A 25,750-nucleotide genomic window follows, 5' to 3' on the forward strand; every position below is an offset into this window, starting at 1 on the left:
AATATGGAAGTCATCATGACAAGGCTTATTATATGACCTACTTTTTCTGTTTTCATACATTTCCCGCCATATTTAGTCCGGGAAAATAAACGGAACGGGAAGCTGATATTCTGAACAGTTCTGATTGGTCTGCTGTTGCTAAGGCCCGCGTTCTCTCGCTGCTGATTGGTTGACGCGTCTGTATGTCCTGCTTCAGCGATGACGCCTTCCGTACAAATACAGGGTTAGCGGGATTTTTGGTAGTCATTCGCGCGTTTCTCCTCTGATGCAAGGACCGGGTTCGTGTTCAGCCGCACATATTGAGACCGAGGAGAAGTTAAACTTGTAGCTGGAGACTCAGGAGTCACATTCAACCCTGCCAGCATGCATGTGATCAAGAGAGGTGAGCGGATTTTCATTGCTATGGAGCGGCCTAACTAAGGCCCGAGTTAGCCTGAATGCTACTGTCAGAGATGTGGATTTACCAGTTTTTAGGACTGCTCAGGTTAAAGCAGGAAACCCTAACCCTTGTATCTAACACTGTTGTATAAAGTTTACTAGAAGCTGCCAGTTAGTTTTATTAAGTGACATAGTAAGTTGTAGTTAAGTTAGTTTGATGAGGGTTGAAGTTAAACAGCATGTGGTGTTTGAAACATGTAAAAAAACAAAAACAAAAAAAAAACTCAATGTTCAGGTGGATCTGTCTATACTAATTAAAGTGTCATTTCTGAATCAGTCTGTACAGTTTTGCATTTGAAGTCTGTTTATAGCCGTAGGTCTTTTGTTATGTTGGCGCGAAAAGTAAAAGTTATAAAAGGCCTTCGACTCACAATAAGAACCTCTGAGGTTATGAGAGGAAGAAATGCTCAAGAGCTCAAATAAAATCTATTCAAGCATTGATGAAGGCTGCTTTAAACATCAAACTACTCATTTTATCTGTTCGAGTCAAACCTGATCCGATTTAATATTTGAAAGCTATAAAACACCTTAAATTAACCTCTGTAAGCCTGAAAAAGTTTTAATGGTTATAATAAAATCTACCATTCAAATGTTGTTGCATCCTTCACTTTTAATAAGTCAATAGAAATAATTGATGTTCTTTTCTTTTAGATAACATGAAATCATAATATAATGTGATTTGTGAAACACTCTGCTCTCTGAAACATTAATGAAGGATCTATCATCCATTAATTATTTTGTTTGTTTGAGTTTGGTAATATAAAGACTTTATGATTCACTTGTAGTTTCTATTCTTTCATGTTGTACCTGTACAGACTTCAGACAAAAGTTTCTTACTGTAGCATCTGTACTTACTGTACTTCCTCCTGTTCATAGTCTATTAGAAGATCCCTTCATGCTGCACTTATAATATAAGTGGCAAAAATACAGTCCTCTCTCTGTGTAAAAATGTATTTAGAAATGTATATGAAGCTAATAGTCTATAGTCTCTAAGTCCTTCAAAACAATGGTTGTGGATTCACTTACATTGTAAACACATTATGAAAGGATCTTCGAACAGGAGGAATGATTACAATAAAAAACACGTTTGACTGTTATTTGGGCACATCCTTTAAGACTCTGGATTAAATATTATCGAGTCTGCAACTACTAATACATCCATTAGTTTAATAGAAGCATTTGTCGTAATCATGTGTGGTTGGACAGACTCTCATGACTCTAACATAATAATAATAATAATAATAAAAAAACAACACCGTGACAAAAGGTGCAAACAAATAAGAACATACGTTTACTGAGATTTATAAGAAAAAATGTGTCTAACTTAAAAACTGATCATGGATATGATTTTAACTTATAAAGTATAATTAATAGTTTAATCTTTAGTGTTTTTGATTAATTTTGTTCGGGTTTAACTGAGAAGTGTGTGTTTGTTTTTCAGATGGACGCCAGGAGCGCGTCATGTTCGATAAAATCACCTCTCGCATCCAGAAGCTCTGCTACGGGCTGAACTCTGACTTTGTGGATCCGGCCCAGATTACCATGAAGGTGATCCAGGGTTTGTACAGCGGCGTCACCACCGTCGAGCTCGACACGCTGGCAGCGGAGATTGCAGCCACGCTCACAACTAAACACCCCGACTACGCCATCCTCGCTGCGCGGATCGCCGTCTCAAACCTCCACAAGGAGACGAAGAAGGTGTTCAGTGACGTGATGGAGGATCTGTACAACTACGTCAACCCACTGAACAGACGCCACTCCCCCATGATCTCCAAGGAGACGCTCAACCTCGTTCTTGAGAACAAAGACCGCCTCAACTCGTCCATCATTTACGACAGAGATTTCTCCTACAACTTCTTCGGCTTCAAGACTCTGGAGCGGTCCTACCTGCTGAAAATCAACGGCAAGGTGGCCGAGCGCCCGCAGCACATGCTCATGAGGGTGGCGGTCGGAATCCACGAGAAAAATATTGACGAGGTCATCGAGACCTACAACCTGCTGTCAGAGAGGTGGTTCACCCACGCCTCCCCCACTCTCTTCAACGCAGGAACCAACAGGCCTCAACTGTCCAGCTGCTTCCTGCTCGCCATGAAGGACGACAGCATTGAGGGCATTTACGACACACTGAAGCAATGCGCCCTCATCTCCAAATCGGCGGGGGGAATCGGTGTGGCAGTCAGCTGCATCAGATCAACCGGGAGCTACATCGCTGGCACCAACGGCAACTCCAACGGGCTCGTCCCCATGCTGAGGGTTTACAACAACACGGCGCGCTACGTCGACCAGGGCGGCAACAAGAGACCCGGAGCCTTCGCCATGTACCTGGAGCCGTGGCACTTTGACATCTTCGAGTTCTTGGAGCTGAAGAAGAACACGGGGAAGGAGGAGCAGAGAGCCAGAGACCTTTTCTACGGCATGTGGATCCCAGACCTCTTCATGAAGAGAGTGGAGAGCAACCAGGACTGGTCTTTGATGTGTCCGAACGAGTGTCCCGGGCTGGACGAGTGCTGGGGGGAGGAGTTCGAGAAACTCTACACCAAATACGAGAAGGAGGGCAGGGTGAAGCGTGTGGTGAAGGCCCAGCAGGTGTGGTATGCCATTATTGAGTCCCAGACAGAAACCGGTACGCCGTACATGCTTTACAAAGACGCCTGCAACAGGAAGAGCAACCAGCAGAACCTCGGCACCATCAAATGCAGCAACCTCTGCACGGAGATTGTCGAGTACACGAGCGACGACGAGGTGGCTGTCTGTAATCTGGCCTCCATCGCTCTCAACATGTACGTCACCCCCGAGAGGACTTTTGACTTTAAAAAACTGGCATATGTGACCAAAGTTATCGTGAAAAACCTGAACAAGATCATCGAGATTAACTTCTACCCGGTGCCCGAAGCCGAGAACTCCAACAAGCGTCACAGGCCGATCGGGATCGGCGTCCAAGGATTGGCCGACGCCTTCATCCTGATGCGTTACCCCTTTGAAAGCCCTGAGGCTCAGCTGCTCAACATCCAGATCTTTGAGACCATTTACTACGCTTCCCTGGAGGCGAGCTGCGATCTGGCGGCCGAGCACGGCGCCTACGAGACATACCCAGGCTCTCCAGTCAGCAAGGGCATCCTCCAGTACGACATGTGGGAGAAGACGCCGACTGACCTGTGGGACTGGAAGCTGCTGAAGGAGAAGATCGCCAAACACGGTGTGAGGAACAGTCTGCTGCTGGCCCCGATGCCCACAGCCTCCACCGCACAGATCCTTGGCAACAACGAGTCGATCGAGGCGTACACCAGCAACATCTACACCCGCAGGGTCCTCTCCGGAGAGTTCCAGATCGTCAACCCTCACCTGCTCAAAGACCTGACAGAAAGAGGGCTGTGGAGCGAGGAGATGAAGAACCAGCTGATCGCTCACAACGGCTCCATTCAGGTAATCTTTCATGTCAAAAGTCACATCACCTGATATTTACTGTCAAGGTGATTTTATTAGTTGGTTTGGATAATACTCTGATTTAAAGGTACTGCCTGGAAAATGTTTTACTTGGGTTAAGTTAAGCAGCAAATCCTCACATTTTAATAGACCATTTTGCAATAATTTAAAAGTAGTTGCCGTTTAATGTTGTCGATTAGCAGTCTCAGCTCATCTATCATGGCTTTTCTTTAAACAGTAAGGGAACTTTTTTTTTTGTATGAGACTTTTCTAATCATGTTTTTTCTAATTAAACAGGAAATTGACGAGATTCCAGATGATCTGAAGCAGCTGTACAAAACCGTGTGGGAAATCTCTCAGAAGATGGTTCTCAAGATGGCGGCTGACCGTGGCGCCTTCATCGACCAGAGTCAGTCCCTGAACATCCACATCGCAGAGCCGAACTACGGCAAACTGACCAGCATGCACTTCTACGGCTGGAAACAGGTAAGTGAGACCCAGAGGATAATTTACTTGACTGTTATCATACCACTACTTGTGTTAACTGTGGCTCTCTCTCACTACAGGGTTTAAAGACAGGGATGTACTACCTGCGGACGAAGCCCGCCGCTAACCCCATCCAGTTCACCCTGAACAAGGAGAAGCTGAAGGAGGCGCCGACGGACACTAAATCCTCAGAGCATGACCTCAAAGAGCGCAACACGGCTGCCATGGTGTGCTCTCTAGAGAACAAAGACGACTGCCTCATGTGTGGGTCTTAAACGCCTCATCCTGCCCACTTAAGAATCCACGCAGGATGAAAGTCGTCTAACTACGACTTGACGGTGAAACTTTGGACAATGTGCTTGAGGGCATTCACAAGTGCTTCCATTACAAACATGAGCACTTTTAATTGACCTTGTGCAGTGTTTGGAGCTGAATGTATAGAAATAATTTTATAAACAAACGCGTGTTAACTCACTTGTTCGATAGATAAAAACGTACTTTAAAAGTGTTATGTTAACTAAAATGGCTTTGTAATAAAAAATGTTTTTTATATGCAAGTTGTTTGTTTGTTGGTCAGCTTCGCTTGAAACAGGCTGCAGGGCTGCACCTGATTCTAATTTAATTACCTAATCTATTAAGTTTTATAGAGCGCCAAATTGCAACAGGAGTGATCTCAGGACCCTTTTCACATAGAGTAGGTTTAGACTGGACTCCATTACAGAGAGCCAATATTCCCCTGTGAGCACTTATCAATCACTTGTTAATCTTGTCAAAGTGCATGTTTTTAGGGTTAGTCTACAGTGTCATTAATGCACTTTTTCCCCATTAGTGCTGAAACTAAATCAGGAACAAATTTGAGAATCATTTAAGAAAAAGAATATTTTTCTGTTTTCTTCTGTCTGACAGTAAATTGAGTTATTTATAGAACAAATTAGTTGATGAAATATTCGATAATGAAAATAATTGTTGGTTGCGCCTCTAGATGAGTTTGGTGCCTTTATATAATTTAGAAATATTTGGGGGAAATCTGTGGCCAGAAAAATGAAGACTTTGACATCATGATGGCTGTAATATTTTATAAACAAATTAATTTATTGATAAGCTGCAGCCATAGTTTACTGTCACTGGTGTTACTTCAGAGTAATGGGGTAAAAGGATGAAAAACAGCCACTGTTCTGATAGTTATTTTTAATACATTTTATATAAAATAACAAAAACATAATTTACACTTTTGAATGTACACTTATTATTACAACCCAAAAACAAAATGTTGAACCAAAAGTTTGTCTATGCGTGGTGCAAAGAGTGGGAAAAAAAAGATGAAAATAGAAAAACAATGAAAATCATATAAATCAGTTTTGTACACAGATTTGAAATAAAACAGCATAAACATAAAAACACAACAGTACCCTCTGATCTCCACTGCCGTCTGCAACAGTGGCCAAAGTGTTAAAAAATAAATTATCAAAATATTTAACATCTAAAAAAACAAAACAAACCTAGTTATACAATATTAACCATAATGCATTATTGATTTGTTCAACATGGATCATGATGTATGCTATAAATACCTTAAAATTATGCATGAAAACAAAATGTATATATATTTATATATATTTAATAAAATAAAATAAAAAGAAACCTTGCCCCTTTTACACAAGCAAAACTAAAGATTAAGACTAACGTCACAGCTACACCTGCGAAGCTGCATGAATGAAGGATTTCCTACAACAGGAGTGTCACATGGAGACTTTAAATATCCAAAAGCAGAATAAAGTTTGGAGCTTGTTGGTTTTTGGAGAGGCCTGAACCACATTGGGTCCAGTCAGGCTTCGGTAAAAACATGACTGGTATCAAGCCCAAACGTGAACCTTTATTGGCTGCAGAGGAATAAAGGAGGCACACCTCCAAGTCAGTGAAAGCAAAGTATGATGGTAGGAGTGGGCGATACGGGTCAAATCTTCTATCACAGCATATTTTATCTTCTGTCACAAACTGCCAGAAAATCAATTTTGAAAAAATAATGAGTCAGGAAAGTCTTTTTTTTTTGTATCTAATCCAGCAAATTAAATCCATATAAATCACAGTACTTTATCACATGGGTGCAAAAAATAATAAAAATCCAATTGCCTCGAACACACCCAGAAATATTAAAGGGATCGCAACAACGGTATAAAACTGTCCGAGGGTACAAACGCAGCATATCGCCAACCCCTAACCCACCGTTTAGTGCCATGAACAGCATCTCGAGGAACCTGAGCGAGTTGGAGAATTCAAGGAAACATTTCCAGTCAGATCAGGGAAGAAGAAGAAATAGCCTTCTGATGATGATGAAGAAGAAGCTGGTCCACGGAGCGGAGCGGAGCAGGAGATGATGATGATGATGATGATGATGATTCAGTACAATGTCATCATCAGCTAATATCGATACCGACACAGGAAGCTTTAAGATAAGAAACATCGTCACATAGCCTCTGCTGCTGGGACGTTATCGTCCGTTCAGTACCAGCATTCGAAAAACATCACAGACATTCAGATCTCTGTATGAAAAATAGATATCGTAGACAAGATCGGTAAGCAAGCTAACAGTATAAATAGTGTCTTTTGTGTTCATTTGGGTTATCACAGAACGTCGGGATCAATCCTCATACACACACACATACACACACACATACACACATACACAGAGTGGTTCTGACATGAAGGAGCTTCAGTGTTGTCGAGTGAGTTTCGTGTTACAGTAAAAGTTTTTCTACGAGCACAATTTACAGGAGACACAGCTTCATTTCGATTAGTATGCAAAGAAGACGCGATTATAAAAAGGAAAAATTTGACATTTGTGGAAATGTGCTTATTTGCTTAAAAATCCACCTCTAAAGCTGACTGGGTCACATATTATATCTGGTTTATTTTAATATGTGAATACTCTGAGGGCACCGTGTTTAATACAGTGACCCAAACCAAGTAGCTACCAGGTACCTAAATGAGCAGGTCACAGATTGTATGGGATTAAATATCCCATGAATCAAACTAGAAAAAAAAAAAAATTAAAACCCGAAACCTCAAAGGCAAATCTCATAAAAAAATACAATAAAACTATAAAAGGGTGAAACATTTGATTACAATGTTTTCTCTTCTCTTTCACTGATCAGGATTTCTCATTTTTGCTGTCACTTTTTTGTGATTCACTGTTGAATATTTCAGACCTGACACAAAGCTCTCATGTGGGCCGGTGTTACAGGGCTGTCTTACTTTTGGGGGATCAACGGTCTGAAGTGTGACAAATGGTAGGATTTATATTTTTTCCTCCCACTGACTAATTAAAACGAAACTAAAGCTAAAAAAAGAAGTGACCAGTGTATTAGAGCTTTGTTTTTTCTTCTTTCCTCTCCCATTAATCATCTCACAACCTCCATATATAATATATAATATCAGTCAGAGGGACTAAATGAGTACTTTAATAATTTAACTGCATTTTGCTGCCTATATTTTACGTACTTTTACTAGTAGGATTTTTCATGCAGGACTTGTAATGGTAAAACTGGTCCTTTTTACATTGCTGTATTGGTACTTTAACTTAAATAAAGGAAGAGTATCTCTTCCAGCATTGCACCAGAAAGTAAATAAGCTATTTCACAAAATGTCAAACTATTTCTTTCAATATTAGAATAATGATGATTTTTAAAGACGTACAGTGAAAATGAGTTACGGGATAAAACAATGATTCAGTAAGTTTAGATCTGAGATGATACAGCACTGCTGAAAACAGTGAAAATTAAAAACTACATTAAAGATATGATACTGTCATATAATCACTGAGTTTCTGACATTTACTCTCTCAACACGCTGATGGCTTGTTTCACATCTTTGGGCCAAACTTTGTCCATGTAAACAGAGGAAAGGAAAAATAATGTGGCCCACGAGTTTCACATTACAGTAAATTAGTTTGTTCATCTGTCAGTCGTCATTAAACAGACCATCACACACATACCAAAGGATAATAAAATGCATCTAGTTTTGAGCACAAACACGATTGTGCGATAACGCTTCTGAGTATTCGCTGTACCATCAGTTACACACACACACACACACACACACACACACACACACACACACACACACACACACACACACACACACACACACACACACACACACACACACACACACACACACACACACACACACACACCTCTTTAATACGACTGTTATACAATATTAGTACAATATAGATAATATTGATTCATGAGAATTGTACCACACAGGCATCTATCTACAGTACCATGTCTGTAGAGCTTCCATTACTTCTAGTGCATTCTGGGAGATGCAGTCTGTAATGAGTCTTTTTTTTTCTTTCTTTCTTTTTTTTGGCTGATTCGCTGCAGGAACAGTATTAGGCCTCTCCAGGTGATGTAAAACAGTCTCCACTCCTACTCGCTCCTCTAGCATAGTAGCATGTGTGTATTTATATTTATGACAAGTTTATGTATAAGACTTCAGTTTATAAAAATAAACGGGCTCAGAGAAAAGAGAGGGAGGGTCTCCGCTCCGAGTGAAGGAATGCCAGGCAAGACTTTCGAGGAGTGATTCAAAAACGTGTTTTTTTCTCTGACTCTCTCAAGTTTAAGGCGGTCCAGTGGAAGTGAGGTGACTTCACGGTGACCTCTGCTGCCTCTGTGTGTGCAAGGAATTATGGGTACTGAGCAGGCAGCGTTAAAAAGGATATTTCTCTCACTCGCCCCCTCTCTGGCCTGAATCACATACTCTTCTTCTTCTTTATGCAGGTGCTGATTAATCCCTCTTTGACTGAGTTTCGGGCGTTATGGAGTGCGCCTCGTGGTCACTTCCTGTCTTGTTGATATTGGTAAACAGCATACTGAACTTGCGCAGCTGCTCGCTGGCCGAGTGGCTCTCCTCCTGCAGCCGCTGGTTGTTCTCTCGCAGGTTGGCCATCTCGGCGAGCAGCGCCACCTTGTCGTGCTTCTCCTGGAGGTGCAAAAAAAAAACCAAGGAGAAAAAAAAGAAACGTTGACAGTTCAGTTCAGAGAGACTGGATCTGTTTTTAAAGGAATAGTTCAACATTTTAGGAAATACTTTTATTCACTTTATCGCTGAGAGTTATGATAAAAACTGATTGATACCAATGATGCTATTGATCACTTTGAAGCTACAGCTAACAACTGGTTAGCTTAGCATTAAAACTGGAAACAGACAGCCTGGCCAAGAAAGAGTCTGACACATAACAACAAACAAACCATTTTTTTAATTTTACAATTTGTTTTTTGTATCGATATAGATAGATATAATGTTTTATTTAGTTAACTTTAAAGGCTTTCGAGGGTGGGTTTTGTTAACTTTGAGCAGAGTTTGCTATTTTTGGCTGTGTTTGTTCTTTATGATAAGCTAAACATATCATGACAGAAGCTTTATATGTATCATACAGACATTGCAGTGGCATCATGCTTCTTATTCAACTCTTAATAATAAACTGAAGAAGTGTGTCAATTTCTTTAAATTATTGTACTTTTATTACAACATTTTATGACAGTAAAAATGTAAAAAGTAAAAAGGTAGCTCACTAGTTGATGCTTGTAATATTATTTTCTACTTTAAACTGTTTAATACAAGCCAAAAAAGTGAAGAACAAAAGATTCTCACCCTCTCCAGATCAGTGTTCAGTTGTTTCAACATCACCTCCAGGTGGTAGAGACGTCCTGACAAATCGTTGGGCACCTCGTCACTGGAAATACAAACAGCACATGGTACTTTGCATAAGACACACACAGTTAAAAGGACTGGCTTTACTGGTTTGTGCTCATGTTTATTAATCAGCAGAGCTTCAGTTAACTGCACTGGCAGGAAAGAATAAACATTGCTTATGGCAACACAGAAACTGGTGCAACAATTCAAACAACCAACAGTTTACTGAATAGGGAACACACAGAGGAATAAACAACCTGGAGACTCAGCTCCCTGTCAGTTCAGTGAGTTACCACCAGGTGGCAGGAGTGACAAAGTTTACAACAGGAAACTAACAAACACTCACAGGGGTTTTAATCCTCATCTTCACCACAAATTAAGTTAATGAACAAATTTCCTTTTGTACTTCATGGTGAAGTCGACCTACCCGCTGAAGGTGGGTGTGGTTCTTGGCGTCTGTGGAGTGGGAAACTGGACAGGACTGACGACTGGTCTCATGTCTGGACCTCCAACGTGCACCTCATTCAGAGAGAAGAGGGAAACTGCTCTTTGTGCTGTAACAGAGACACATGATCTTACTTTCAAAATGTCCCGAGAGACACACGACACAATCACACCTCAGCACAGGTGGATCTGGCAGCAGATGAGGTCAGGGATCAAGTGTTGGCCTGAGTCTTGAGTGTTTGTCTGAGCTCTGATGGGAAACAGAGGACACGAGGGACCGCGGAGAGACCCAGAAAAGAAGCTGAGGCTGGGAAGCAGAGCAGGTGATCCAGTACGAGGTGTAGATGAACACACACACACACACACACACACACACACACACACACACACACACACACACACACACACACACACACACACACACACACACACACACACACACACACACACACACACACACACACACACACACACACACACCTGTCTTTCTCAGGAGTGTTGTGTAACAGAGAGCCACAACAACGATCCCCAACATTCAGACGAGACATCACACTCACCAGCTATTTGGGAATTTTAAACTGGGCAATTGAATTCAACAACTACTTTCTTTTAAGTTTCCAAATTCATTGCAGTGTACATGTAAATAGTCTTACATGAGCTGCTAATTAAATAATTTTCAGTACAAACTGTGACAGAAAAACACACAACTCCCCCGCAGACTGGTACACAAAGATACAGTACTACATTTAGAGTCCATTACTGAGAATAGTGTTTTCAATCCTGCTTATTTAGTCTGGTTGAACTGGACTGTGGTTTGTTTTACCCCCCGGTACGATTTGTTTGGCCAGATGTGAACACAGCTATTGTCCTCCGTTGCAGACCAAAACAAAACTTTTAGAGGATGTGGTCTCGATCTCATCACAAAAAAAATTCTGGAGCGGTTTGTTTGTGGTGGGAAAGTGATCCAACGTTGATCTGGGCTGATTACAAAGTGTACTCTGCCAATTTGAGTAGAACAGCTCCTATAACGATGCATGCTTTGCATACTGAACAAAATCAACGGTTCCTAGCAGCCAGCTGAAGATTGGAATCGAGATCCAACCTGGACTAGCATCAAAGAACGTTGTCTTCTTGACATTTGAACAGTTAGGACCTTCTTCCTGTTTATGTTTTTGCCCCCACCCCAGAAACATCTGACCAATGAACCAAGTGAACGTTCTCATGCGGCTTTTCGTGATCATTTTGGTTCACTTTAATTTATTTTGCATGAAAATAAACCAAACTAAGGGGAAAACTCACAAAATGTACCAACTTATTCACTGATTCAGACCAGAGTAAAACATCTACAGGTTTGAAAAGTTAAACACACTGAGCCTCCTCCTGCAATATCTCCACTCTCACCTTCATAGACTTTAGCGGCGTTGACCAGGCTGGACCACTCCAGTCCACAGGCTGTGTCAGGGAGGGGCATCAGGCCGGGATCCAGCCTCCTCAGGGGGGGAACTTTGTCCCTCACTTCTGTAAGGGACAGCTCAGACGCAGACAGAGGCACTGAGAGACGCGAGAGAAAAATAGGAACAGTAATGAATGCTTGCTGCAGGTTTTAGAAGTTATGAAAGCAAAACAAACTACATAACAATCCTCATGAGATTGATTTCAATACATTTACCTTACATCCCCAAAGAACGAAACTTGGCAGCTAATACTCTCAAACTCAGCCGTGTCGGCAGGGAACGTTCAACACCGTCCACCTGCCTGAAAACACAACGTGCAGTTTAAACTCACCCTTCTTACTCTGCATGTGGTTGGAGGAGACGGCATGTCTGCGTGTGGGCAGTGTACAGGTGAAAAGCACATCGTTAGGGGTGGTCTGGTTCTCTGAGTTGGCGAAGCTGGAGTCCTTACGCCCGCTGCACAGAGACTCGTCTGAAAAGGTGCGCTGCAAGGTGCGTCTGGGAGACTACAGAGAGGGATGAAAGAGATCAGAGCTGTGTGAGCACATTCATCAAAGACTGTTAACTGAAGCGTAACGTGACTGTCTACGTGTGCGTTCCTCACCGGATCTCTTTGTGGCATCTCTCCGGGGTTGTCCATGATGATCAGTTTCTTCAAGTCGTCTTCGATGGTGCTCTTGTAAGTTCTCCGTGGAGAGCGCAGGTCCCTCAGTGATGCTCGGAGTCGAGGCTGTCCAAACACGTTCTTTGAATTCGTATCCACCTGCCTGGAGAGAGAAGACATGAGCACCACAAACTTGTCTTGTATTTTATTCAGTGTGTGTCTCCCCACATTAATCCAACCCACTTACTCCTCCAGACCGATCACAGCTCAGTGTTTCAGTCACTGGTTTTCTTGCAAGTAGTGAAAGACATGTCATAACAATTTTCACCAAAGGCCAGAAACATTAAACCTATTCTTGGCTCTGAAGTAACCGTCATGACTTAAATACTGTAGCAGGTAAGTGAGACAGAAGTAACTCTCTCTTTAGATGCTTGTTTCATGTACACATGCTCCCCAATGTTGGAGATCAGACGGTAAATAAGGCAGATGAAGTTTCTGTCCAGGCGGAGCGGCACCTAAATGGAAGCTGATCTTTTTGTGCTGTTAACTTACTTCTTGCTGCTGCTGCTGTCAGAGCTGGACGCTGTGTTCGTGTTTGAAGGTGATGGGCTGGCGTCTTCGGGCTGCCAGGCAGTTTGTCTGCTCTTTCCGTATAAAGTCTTGGGGGCGGAGCTGGACAGAGGGGTGGAGCTTAACTGAGCTGAAGTGGGTGTTGCCGTAGAGGCTCGGACAGGCCGGGCTTTGTCTGTTGTTGGTGTCTTGTAACCCTGAGGTGTGTAGGCCCTGAGAGGACAAACAGACATTCAAGTGATTCATTCATCAAACCACATGAAACAGAGTAGACCATGAGAAGCTAACTGATTTTGTCTTTTACTCGCAACACTGCTAAGATAGATGAAGAGATGATACAAAAAGCCTCGCAGAAATTGTTACACAGTGTGTATATTCAGATGTGGCCACACATCATCTCAACACGTTAGGTCACGGAAAGCTTGTAACGCACCACAATTCATCTAAAAGAAGAAGAAGATCTGCGGATCACAATGTAAAGGACACTTCAGCCTAAATCTTTAAACTCAGAATAACAATGCCTGTGCTCTTAATAGTGTGCTGTATTTTACAGAGTAATGTCTCTTAATTTGATCATTAAATGACTGTTTTAGCTTCATTCTGCAGAATGCGTTCACATTTATCTGATGAAGGGAAAATGTTTCTTGATGCTCACCTCAAGTCTCAGTTTAAAATGTGTGATGACTTTGTGTTGTCACAGCTAGTCTGGAAGCTGGTTGCACTGCAGTAACTAACTTACACAAGTGTGAACCTCCTGCGCACATACACAGTGAGGTAGGAGATGTCACACATCCAGAAGTTAAACTTTTGAAATGAGTGATATTTGCATATTCACAGATTATGGATTTTCCAATTAGGGAGAAGGAGCAGAAACCGAAGGACCTTTAAACTTTTTGTGGACATATCAAAAACAAATTATTATAAGCAGAGCATTTGAAGTCTCTAACCCAAACTAATTGCAAATCTTTCATCACTTTCAGTCAAATTGTGCGTATTAACAATACCTGTAATGAAGCATCTGCGTCCTAAAAGTCTTCAGTTTTACATTGTTTTGTCTGTATTATATCGTACCAAGACGGTCCTACCCAACACATCCCAGGCTCAGACTGCAGCGTTAGCATTGATGGCATCTTTTAATCCAACACAGAGTGGTTGAGCTTTGTGTATGTTAGTCTTTTTAACGACTGTATGCATTTATGATGTGTCCACCAACATAAGAGCTCACATGATGATCTGCATTTTACACAAGGATTAGTCTGCTATAATCCTTAATGCATCCTTGATACATTTATGGTCACATTTCCATGTATCAAACTCCGATTTTAAAAGGATAGTGATGGTACATAATGGCTGCTGGTGGTTCATTAACATGCTGAATTTACAGACTTGTTAGAAGTCTTGAGTTATTACTGAGTACACATCTCCGCCATTAAAGAACCAGCATATATTTGGGCTAAATCTGTCCCGTCGTTTGTTGAGGTTAATGTTAGTGAATATTAGCGTCATAAAACTCGCCATAAACGATGCACCTCATCAGTGAGTCTGTCTATTACCTGGGTTTGAAAGCATCCATTTTATCAACGCTGGAACCAGGTGGTGGAAATGTCCTCGTCCGGTACCCTTTGTTCTGATTGGCCGCGGCTGGTATGATGGGTGATGACTCTCGTCTCCTGGCTTCTCCGTTGCCAGTGCTCCTTCCCACGGACAGCTCCGGGATGCCGCTGTAGGTGGCTGAGCAGTGCACAGTCTTGTGGTGTGACTGGCTGTTGGAAATGTTTCCGTGGCGAGCGTTGTTGTAGTGTGTCGGGGCGTCGATGCCGCTGTCGTTGGACCCTCCCTTGTTGAGGAGGTCAGGGTCAGGGTCGGCTGGATCCCCGAGGCAACCGCCGCCCCCGCGCTCTCCTCCGGCTCCTCCGTCGAACCAGCGCTCGTCGCTGTGGCTGCTGGAGGCGTTACTGGACAGGGTGTTGCTGCTGGAGTGGCTGGAGTACTGAGTGTCGCCCTGCAGAGGACACGAGGACGACAGTCAGACAGGCAGCGAAGCAAAGAAGGTGGCACATGAACAAATGATATGCTGTGATGGTGAGCAGAGTCTGACCTTCGAGTGTCTGTTTGGGGAGTCTTTTCCCGGGACATCCTGTCTGGGTAGTCTCCTCTGCCCCCCTCCACCACCCGGCCCCCGAGACGATGATGCTGGGACGTGCCAGAGGGGTTCTAAACAGAAAACACACACAGACACTTGCAGGATTAAAACAAATTACACCAAAACCTCTATGGTTGGCAAAGAGGATTAAATGCTTATAGCACATTTAAACACTGCCCTCCCCCCCAACTCAACGCTCAAAATCACACTCAGCTATCTGGACTCTACTGAGCAACGCACACACTTGTAATCAATAGAGAAATCATGGCTGCAATTTATTTTGTTCACGTGGCAACAACAGAAACAAGCTGAAAACACAAAAATGACTTATCACTTTTTAAGATGTGACAAACATGTTAGCAGCTGCTTATACACATACACATACACATCCAGCAGGTTCAGAGAAACATTAGCACTAAATTAGAGTTGTGATTGATATAAGTCCAACATTCACTAACTCTTAGTTCTTCTTGTCTCCATCAACTCCTGAGGGAAATATCTGGCTTTTTAGCTGTTAAATGCTCCACTATGTTCACCAGCTAGATGCTCAATTTGTCTGCAGATTGGTGATGAGCAGATCATGTATATTGAGATATTAGAACTTTTTTAATTGAAAACAGCTTCCCGCTGCGGCCGAAAATGATACTATCACGGAGCAGAGAGTGAATCAAATCTAAACATTGAGCTGAAAGACACTAAAATCTCTATAAATCTGAGGCGAAGCGCAGAATCAGGTGATAAGTCTCATCATTACGAGCGACACCTTTCACAAACAAGTAGTCATGTGATTCGTGAATTTAAAAACATTGATTATAGCCTTCATGCAGAGAGTAAATAACATGTTATCTTAAAATCAGGGGCTCGCAGTGTTTTGATGACGATGTACCTGTTTTGCAGCGCTCCATGGTGCTGTCCTGACTGGTGAAGCCTGAGGAAGACTCTCCACTGGAAGGGATGTCCATACTGAGGTGGGGCTCATAGGGCAGCAGGGGGCGCTGTCCTGTTCCATATCTACAGACACATCACAGGAAAAGAGGGGAAGGATGTGTGATTAACACATTCATACTATTGTTGGTGGTATATGAAGTAAATATTTATTATATTATTACATATTTGGGTAAATCAGATCTTTTTATACTATAGGATATACTAAAACACATTGCACACAGAAGATTAAGTTAAAATGACACATACACACTAAAATTAAAACCTAAAATATCCCAAAATGTACTGAGCAGAGGAGATTTTCAGTTTCTGTGTTGCATTCTGATGGCGGTTGAATAAAACACGTTTCTCAGGTTGAGCGATATGTTATCAACCTCCGCACTGTCAGGAAGAGCCGCCCACACAACAGATCCTTCCTCTGGGACACAGTGGGTTCATACATGTCTGCACATTATCCAGCCTATGTTATCAACTAATATCATTTGTCTCCAGCAAACAAAACAGTTGTTATGAGTAACATCAGACATGTTTAATCAAGATCAAAGGAGGGCTCAGAGAACAAAAAGGCCACAAATACACACACACACCTGTCAGGTGAAGGTTTGTAGCGTACAAAGGGCCCCGGTGTGATTCCAGGCGGCCCTATCGTGGAGAGCCCCACCAGGCCCGAGGAGGGCGAGGAGAAGCTGGCTGAGGGGTTTCTGTAGGGCAGCATTCTGTCGCCTCCTGCAGGAGACAGACTGTAGTGGTTCTCTGGGTAGCTCACCGGCCTGAAGTAACACAGCGTGGAGGAAGATGGTTAAACAAATACACCACAAAGAATGAGGAACACAAGAGACCATGTGTATAAATTCATTTGATGGCAGTTATTAACTTTAGGAGTGGGCAGTGTGACACCACAAAGTATCTTGTCTCCAGTTTTTAACTGAGAGCAAAAAAGTCAAAAGTAAAATCATTGTAAACACATTTTAAATGTTCTGCAGAAAACTATTCTGAACAAAATACTATAACCTACTTAACAAAGCTTAAGGATAACACCTGTTTCATTTGAGTAAAATAAAAAACTATAATCTGTACAGACTTTCATTTTTTGAGATACATTTTCAGGACATCATCAGTCACTATGATATGATATTCAGTTTCCAAATGTATTTGATTAAACAGGAGATTAAGAAAAGTGGAGTAATAAGTACATATATCTGTGCCTTTTCTTCAAAACATTCTGCTGTCAAATGGTTACAGTGTAGTGATAACACTTTTTACATTTTGTTTAATTTTTCAAGTCTCTCATATTTGGGAGGAGGTCTGCTGTGTTCTGTTTTGTTTTGCCCAAACCCATTAGCAGCTGTCTTCATTTTAAGGTGATAATAAAGATGTGGTCGTAGTTACTGGGAGACATTAATCTGACATTTTTATATACCATAGAAACGATCATAGAAACACAGGAGTTATTACTTTTCTTGCAACACATCTGTGGAAACCTTGTCTAGACTTGATTTTTTTAATGAATGTAGCCTGGAGGTTAGCTCGCTTCGTAGGAAGGTGAAGTTCTTAATCCAGTTTTCAAAGCACTGATCGGCCATTAATGAGAATGACACCAAAAGAATTTTAATAGCTGAATGAATCTGACATGTGAAGGATGATTCAGAGGTCAGGAACTACGGCTGCAGTCTGAATAAGTGGAAAAGATTGATATTTTGACTCTTTCACACCCATGATTTTTTTTGTACTCTTTTAATGACTCAATAATCATGATACACCCAAAAGTTCAACTTACTGAGTTTTGTTTATACATTTTGCACCTGTGTTATTTTTGTTGCTTTCCTACATTCATTTTAATTATAAATCATGTATATATTGTATCAATTTAAAAAGACTGTAAATGTTACAAATTACATTCCAATAAAAAAGTATCTGAGACAGACAAATTCATCATGTGCAGAGCATGAATACATGCTGCAAGTTTATCAGTAGCCTGCAGTATAATTCTCACCTCTTGGGGTTGAGGTGCTGGGGCTCCCTGTAGGGAACAGGCATCAGAGCTTTGTGTGAGCGAGGCAGCGGAATAGGTGGGGCACCCATGGGGGCCCAGCGCTGCGGATTGGGAGCGTTGTGGAGCCCTGGGGGAATGGGTGGGCTGTCCCATCGCCATGTTGGGCGTGGGGTTGGTCGGTAGCCTGCCGCCAAAGGCTCAGGTTCTGGCTTCTGCTCCATGGTCTTCATTTCGTACTCCTCTGTGCAACCCCTGAAGAGACAGAACGAGGAAGGCTCGTTAGTGAATAGGAAGCAAACTGAAAGAGAGCAGGACATCGAGCGAATTTGTTGCTTAAATGTCCCCATTTTGTTTCCTCAGCACAGCATCATCCTCTCTGAAGACATGAACTGCAGCTGAACCGGATCTGTCTCTCCTGTACCGGGTTCAGTGTGATAAAACTGCTCAATATATTTCCTCAGAGTACTCCACATAATGGTTCTCTCATAATACGCTTTGTAGATGCTCGAACACGCACCAGACACGTAAGAGCATTCACTAATGAGCTCCCCTGACACAGATGAAGAGAGAGGAAAGGAAGCTGATTATTGGCACATCAGGACTCCATCTTGCCTACTGTGAGACTGAGGTCAAGTTTGTGTGTGTGTGTGTGTGTGTGTGTGTGTGTGTGTGTGTGTGTGTGTGTGTGTGTGTGTGTGTGTTGAAACAGCACAGGCACAGTGTTAACCTTCTAATCTCATCAAAGAGCTTCTCACTCAAGTTCACTCACTCTTAGAGATAAATACAGTATATATGTAAATACAAGGTTGTAGTCACTCAATTCAAGTGTTTTTTTCTATCTCTCTAAAAACAGTATCACAAAACAGCTTTTAAATTGTAACTATACTGACCTTTTCAGCTCTATGTCGGAATAAAAAGATTAAAATCATGTGAGGATAAGCTAGCAGTTATTTTCATCAATAATAAAGTCACTATCAGTCAGTATCTCAGCTGAAGGGTCATCTTTATCAAACATAGCACTTAATTCAGGAAACACAAGAGGAAAAAATGTCTATGTTCTTTATGGAAGCCTCGCGCCTAAAACCCAGCACATATATTTTACATTACATCATTACTTCATTCATGAAGTCTATTACAGACGAGCAGGAGGCATCAAATATGCATAGAGGATGTATTCAAGACGAGACAAATGCCAAGAGGAAGAGAGAGGAGGAGACGAGAGGAGTGGGTTACAATGCTGGTGGAAACATGGTGTCAAAGTGAAGAGTTGAGGTGAAACAAGAGTGAAATTCACTGTGACGTAAGAGGAACTTAAAGAGAAACAAACAGCTCTGCAACAGAGCTGAATGGTTAGATTTGATTAATTGGTTAGTTAATCAACAGAAAAATCAATTATGCTGAACTATTTTAATTACTTATGCCAACAATTGTTTTATTCCAGCTTTTAAAATGGGAATGTTTTGCTTGTTTTTCTGTCATATATGAGTATCTTTAGGAATGCTTATTATACAAAACAAACAATACCAAAAAACTAAAAATATTTATTTGCAGGAACTATTTCTTCTGCAGAAATTCACACTTCAGTCTATAAATTATTCAGGATAACCAGGATTGTCCTGGATTTCTTTTCCATTTTAAATGTTTTTATTTGGGTGAACTGACCCTTTAATATTTGACCTGGATAAATCCAAGAGCTCAGTCACAGTAAGCCCCTTATTATGCTACAAGAATGTAAACACAATGTAGTAAGAAAACTACAGAGAGACGTATACAAAACAAGGATGGATGGACTCACACTTCTTTATAAAATATGAATACTAGCAGAAAATGAATGTCAGTGTACTCAATATGCATGTTCAGGAGGACATATCATATCAATGAAGGAATACTATTACCTCAAAAATCTATATCCACACCCAGTTATATAATAGCAGTACATGCTGTGAACACACACACACACACACACACACACACACACACACACACACACACACACACACACACACACACACACACACACACACACACACACACACACACACACACACACACACACACACACACACACACACACACACACACACACACACACAGAGAGAGAGAACAAACCTTAGCGAGAGTGGAGCCTACATGGGTTGACATGGAGTGTTTCTTCCATCACACTGGCTGAAGTTACACATCTGGAGCTCCACAACGTGCGCGCGCACACTCACATATGATCAAATGCACCATAGCCATCAATCACACTTCTCCTCTACTGCATCCGTCCATCTCGCATGTGCACATAGTCGAGGCAGATTAACAAGAAGAAACACTTCCAACTCTCCTCTCCTGTTCTCTCTCTCTTTCTCTCTTCCACCCACTTCTCTCACTCTCGGTGGTGTTGAGACACGTCCTCTTCGCCGAGCACTCCTCTGCCTCTACAACTCAATACACTCAACCCTGCCTTTCTCTCTCTCTCACTCTCTCTATCCCTCCCCCCTTTCTGTCCCTTTCATTCGCACAGGGCATGCATTTTTAATTAATCACTTCCACTCATTTATTTATTTATTTTTGGTCTCCGTTTTTTTGTGTGTTTTTTTTTCTCCTGCAGATTCCAGGCCTTAATCTCATGCAATCTGCTTGCCTGGCACACAACAGCTAACAAGTCACAGAGAGAGAGAGAGAGAGAGAGAGAGGAGAAGAGTGAAATACAAGACTAATTATCAGCTGCATCAATGTCACAGTAGAGTGTGTGTGGATGTGTGTGTTTGTGCATATGAGTGTGTGTCAAAGGGATTTAACTTGGTGTAATTAAACTGCCTCCAACATTAAAGAAATCTAACCACTGTGTGATCACACAGCCGGCCACAATTACTGTATTTAGGAACCCTGCTTCTCAGTCAGAAACACACTCTCACACATACACACACACTGTGGTTATTTCCTCACCTCTGTAACCGTTCTGTAACACCACATCAGACTCATAAGGCCTCGTTATTCTTAGTCGAGGCCTTGCGTGTAGATGAAAGGTTGTAATAGGATGATGGCGGAGAAAAGAAAAGAGCTTGTAGCGTGCTGAAAGAAACGACGGTGACGATACAAAGGAGAGAAACAAAGAATGGCAGATTTTCTCAATTCACATTTAATAAGCGCTTCTTTCTCTTTGTCTCCATGCTTCGTTTTTTTGCCCGTTTCCTCTCTGTTGTTCGCAGGGAGATGTGCACGATTGAACGGCATATCATTTTCTCTCTGTGCTCGCTCACTTCCTCTTTTCACACACTCCCACGCAAAATCCTTTCAGAACATTGGAAATCTGTCCACTATCTCACCCGAGCTTTTGTGTGTTTGAGTGAAGAGCGTCCTGTACTCACTCCAGCTCGCTCTTGTCACTCATTACTGCAAACGCTTGGCGCCCTCTTATGCTGTCACCCACTGCCTTAACATCTGTATTCACCACAGCTGTTTACACTTGAATGGCTCATGAATGCAACAAACAGACTCCAACACACCTGCGAGGCCCCCCTTCTTCGTACGGAGGAATGATGACCACTTTGACCGTGACCGACGTCCTCAGCAGGTCGATCATCTGCTCATGAGTCAGCGTCACCGCGGCAACCTTGCAGATTTCCACTAACCGACTGCCCTGCCTCAGCCCCGCCTGCCAGGCAAAGCCGTATTCCTCCACCTGCCAGAGAATAAAAACCACGATTTAAGTCTTCAAACATGCCAGTTATGTGCAGCCAAGATTCTTCACAAATGAGCGCCTCAGTGGTTCAGTAGAGATCTGGTGCAGCAGATGGTGATCTGATGGTACCTCGGCCACAGTGCCGTCCAGACGAACATGGAAGCCCAGTTGTCCCAGTCCGTTTCTCCTCAGAGTCATGTCCACCGTCTCACATCCCACTGTCAGTGACTAGAGGAGAGGAAATAATGTGAATAAAAATCTTAGATTTACAGTATTATTTTCTTATGTTTGTGTTAAAATAGACTTTAAAATAGACGTGTCTTGTAAAATAAGTTCATAAAATAAAATGTTGAATAAAATGTATATGAAGCAACAAAACAGCCAATGCCAGCTGAAACTATTTCAACGGGCTCTCTGGAAACTTTAACAGCCTTTGGATCTGCATGTATTAGGTACTTTTAGATAGATTAACTGATTTTTTAATATTTTTTTTCTCTGTTGGATTTACACAAAGCTCAGTGGAGTCCAGGAAATCTCCTTTTCCCAGCATTTAATTCATAAAATTGTGCAGGGATTACCACAATATGAAATGCTCTGAAAAAGTGAGCTATGTGAGTGCCTTCATGTTAAAAAAAACCCAATTAATTAATATGCTTCACTTATACAGACTGAGAACAATCTCCCAGGTTTTGTTGTTAAAACTAGGTGGAAACAAATGGAGAGCCAATGCAAAGGGTTTGGGGCAGCCCTTCATATTGTGACAGTGACATGCAGTTTACTACTACAGTACAGAGAAGGTTGTGGGGGGGTTTATTTCCAGTAAGGTGTGTTGTTGACAAAATGTAAGGGGTGTTGGTTTGTTAGCAGCCATTCTCGCCACCATTCAAGCAACTAAAGCACTTTTTAGAAATCCCAAGACTTTACTAGGCGGAGATCTCCAATTGTCTGATATTAAGAGACACACTGTGTATAATATTTACATAATATTATTTGTACTACAACCTACTTATAACTGTCCCGACAGTTAACTCTCTGAGTGTAAAATCAAAGATTAAATATCCGGGTTTTCCAGGATGGTTGCTAAAACTATCAAGAATGTGAAGAGTTTGATGCTTTTAAGAAGATATAACAAAATTATACAGGCTATACATACAGTATACAGGCTTAAAAATCATTGTAGAAAATTTCCCCCATTTTTAAAATAAAACTATAATAAATTATTTATTGATAAAATATAAATATCTTCACAAGATTGGGGTCTTAACTCTCACCTTTAACCTCTGCACCATTTCCCTGACATCCTGTGCACAGCCTTCTGGTACCCGCACTGCGATGTGGTCTCCTCTCCCGTAGAAGATCTTCAGCGCCAGCCGCTCGGGTGTCCAGCCAATCACATCGGCACAGAAACAGTTAAACACCACCTCTTTGGTGGAGCAGTCTGTCAGGAGGATATATTCAGCTGACAAACCCAAGGCACAGGGGAGCTCTGTCCCACCTCCACTAAAGTCCTGGGCCAGGACCCTCCAGGCGACGGCCCCCGCAGCCCCCAGCTCTGCTCCATCTCTCGCCTTTGAGCGCTCACGTTTCTTGGACGCGAGGGAAATGAGGTTGTTTAGTTTGCCAGCCGAGTCGAGTGGCGTGCTGCTGACGTAGTTCTCGGCCAGGTCGCGCAAGTACTCCTGCCGTGTTCGTGTCGCCATGGTGTGGAACTTCTCCGACTTGTGCGCTGCATTTTCTGCATTGATAACTTTGGCTAAAAGGAAGTTTCTAAAGGTTTCCGGGTCGCGGAAGGTGACTCCGCTGGGGATGGGTGGGCCGAAGGGAGGCACGTCCTTCATTCTTGTCACAGCCACACTGAGAGAAAAGGTGTGACAGAGAGGATTTAAAGATTTTAACTCTGCATTTGTTACTGTAGATATGTGCAGATGAACATGTTCTGTTTTCTAAGCATTTACCTGTAACAGGTGTTTTCAGAGCAGGGGTTGTGTACACGAACAATCACAAAGACGTGTTGAAAGTGTGAGCGGATATTCTGGGGGGTGAAAGGCAACGCTCCAGGCTCCTGGAAGATTATGGTGACAATGTCGTTCCCTATGTGCCTCTTCCTCAGGAGCTGAGGGGAGAAATGACAAATTAATGAAATTAGCGAACATCATTGGTATTGACAGAACTGACTCAGTCAACGATGGAGAAAGTCTGACAATGGAAATGAGAGATTGGGACGTCCACTACTAGACAGTACACCTCACAACAGTTCTTTATGTAATTTGTTTTTCGGATTCTGTGTGGGCTATTTGTGTCAGTGTGTGTGTGCTGGTTTGTCCGTCTATCTGTGTATGTGTAGGAGAGATGGCATAGAGTCCAGGCTGTGTCTGCGGTGCAGCGCTTGCCAATCCGCTCTTCATCTCTAGAGGGAAGTGTGAAAGTACCAATTATGTAATCCAGCCCACTGTTTGGCCACAGATACACACATTCTCCAGCATGGAGCATCCTCTACTTGCACAAAGGCTGTAATAGAACATTTAGATTACTGGTCTCAGTGTGGTGATCACAAACATTGAGATTAATAATATTTAAAGAAAAGGTTACATTTGAGATCTCTATAAACAACTTGACTATGTTTTGTTTTAGTATCCATTATAAACATAACAATGTACTGTTGATATGCACGTTTCTATGGTTACTTACTGTGGAAATGTTCATTTTTTCATGGTTTATATATGAAAGAATTGTGCAGGATTAGCTTCTGCAGGTCCAGCTCTTTTTCTCTCTACTGAATGTTAGTCTTCTTTTTCTTTTCTTCTTCTTTGTGCTTGTGTGGTTAGATGCAGCATTTCATCTACTACACCTGCAATTAACTTGCAGGTGTAGGCTGATTGGTCTCTCGATTGATCAATTAGTTGAAAAGGGAGGGAAAAAATGTGCACATGACACTGCTTAACAGAACCGGCTTTGTTTTGCACTGGACAGTTCAATTTGATATCAATCTGGTAGTTTTTTGATTCCTTTTCATCTTTTGTTCATTTATATATTTGTGATCTTGATGTTTAGATTAAGAAAAGGGCTCTATGAGCGTGTGTTAGGTATACATATGTACCAGTCTTACATTAGTCTCAAAAGGTTCTGGGTGGGAAGGAGGCTTCTTTAGAGGAGAATAACATGAGTGAACAAGAGAAACCTTTTCCATTTTTCACTGAGGAATTGCTCATCATGTATTTAACTATCTTTAAATAAAAATATGCTGCAAAAAGTCAGAGCAGCTACAATGTCAATCTACTTCATTCCTGAAGCTGGTTATCTTTAAATGTCAGATGCTGCCACCTAGCGGTTCATCTGAAGATGTGACTGTGTGTGCTGCTGCAGTCTCTGAACCTCTGGATGGAGTTCTTGTGCCATTTATAAAACTGCAATTTATGTTGGAAGATTTGACACTAATGTTAACTGTTCCAACACACTAAAATGTGCATCTCTGAGATTATTTGTTCACTCAACTTTAACGAAAGGTTTTACAAGATGATGTAACCGTCAAAACATGTTTGAGGTGAGTATGACGGATGTTATCAAAGTACAGTTCTCCAATTTACAAGATTAAGTTAAGACCTTTTGAAGTGTTTGAGGAAGAATCATGTCTCCACTCTGTTCTGCAGTGTGATGCACTCACACACTATAAAGTGTATACAATAATCCTGAGTACCCACAGGGCCTGTCTGAGCACATGTGCGAGCCCGTGTGAGCCTCTCACACAAACACTTATGCAAACTATTAAATATACCCACACACAAAATGTTCGTACACACAGGTCACTCACGCAGCCCACGCTGCAAACACATAGCACCCTGGAGAATGTGTAGGAAGGCCGCTTTATTTCAAGAAGTAAAGAATG

At 42.0% G+C, this 25,750-nt stretch overlaps 2 protein-coding genes across 2 annotated transcripts in view; one reads left to right on the plus strand and one right to left on the minus strand.

Moving 5' to 3' along the window:
• Positions 1-268: 268 nt before the first annotated feature.
• Positions 269-4,865, plus strand: LOC133980783 (ribonucleoside-diphosphate reductase large subunit). The gene is made up of 4 exons (XM_062419582.1): positions 269-382; positions 1,880-3,861; positions 4,159-4,347; positions 4,428-4,865. The coding sequence occupies exons 1-4, from the start codon at positions 364-366 to the stop codon at positions 4,620-4,622; spliced, it is 2,385 nt and encodes a 794-aa protein (XP_062275566.1). The 5' UTR covers positions 269-363; the 3' UTR covers positions 4,623-4,865.
• Positions 4,866-5,540: 675 nt separating this feature from the next.
• sipa1l3 (signal-induced proliferation-associated 1 like 3) overlaps positions 5,541-25,750 on the minus strand; it is a 72,113-nt gene continuing 51,903 nt past the window's right edge. Inside the window, exons 9-24 of the mRNA XM_062418774.1 lie at positions 23,823-23,980; positions 23,139-23,721; positions 21,997-22,095; positions 21,692-21,867; positions 18,201-18,452; positions 16,795-16,977; positions 16,149-16,273; positions 15,218-15,333; positions 14,673-15,121; positions 13,102-13,332; positions 12,550-12,712; positions 12,277-12,451; positions 11,893-12,042; positions 10,475-10,601; positions 10,006-10,087; positions 5,541-9,333 (exon numbers count right to left, since the gene is read on the minus strand). Coding sequence (XP_062274758.1) covers positions 9,139-9,333; positions 10,006-10,087; positions 10,475-10,601; positions 11,893-12,042; positions 12,277-12,451; positions 12,550-12,712; positions 13,102-13,332; positions 14,673-15,121; positions 15,218-15,333; positions 16,149-16,273; positions 16,795-16,977; positions 18,201-18,452; positions 21,692-21,867; positions 21,997-22,095; positions 23,139-23,721; positions 23,823-23,980 — 3,264 coding nt within the window. The 3' untranslated portion in view covers positions 5,541-9,138. The remainder of the gene's footprint in view (positions 9,334-10,005; positions 10,088-10,474; positions 10,602-11,892; positions 12,043-12,276; positions 12,452-12,549; positions 12,713-13,101; positions 13,333-14,672; positions 15,122-15,217; positions 15,334-16,148; positions 16,274-16,794; positions 16,978-18,200; positions 18,453-21,691; positions 21,868-21,996; positions 22,096-23,138; positions 23,722-23,822; positions 23,981-25,750) is intronic.

Source organism: Scomber scombrus, chromosome 5 (assembly GCF_963691925.1).
Source record: "Scomber scombrus chromosome 5, fScoSco1.1, whole genome shotgun sequence".
Taxonomy (NCBI): domain Eukaryota; kingdom Metazoa; phylum Chordata; class Actinopteri; order Scombriformes; family Scombridae; genus Scomber; species Scomber scombrus.

Excerpts from the sequence above, each read along its gene's own strand:
- LOC133980783 (XM_062419582.1), top strand. Across the intron at positions 3,862-4,158 it reads CTCACAACGGCTCCATTCAG|GAAATTGACGAGATTCCAGA; the intron begins GTAATCTTTCAT and ends CTAATTAAACAG. Across the intron at positions 4,348-4,427 it reads ACTTCTACGGCTGGAAACAG|GGTTTAAAGACAGGGATGTA; the intron begins GTAAGTGAGACC and ends CTCTCACTACAG.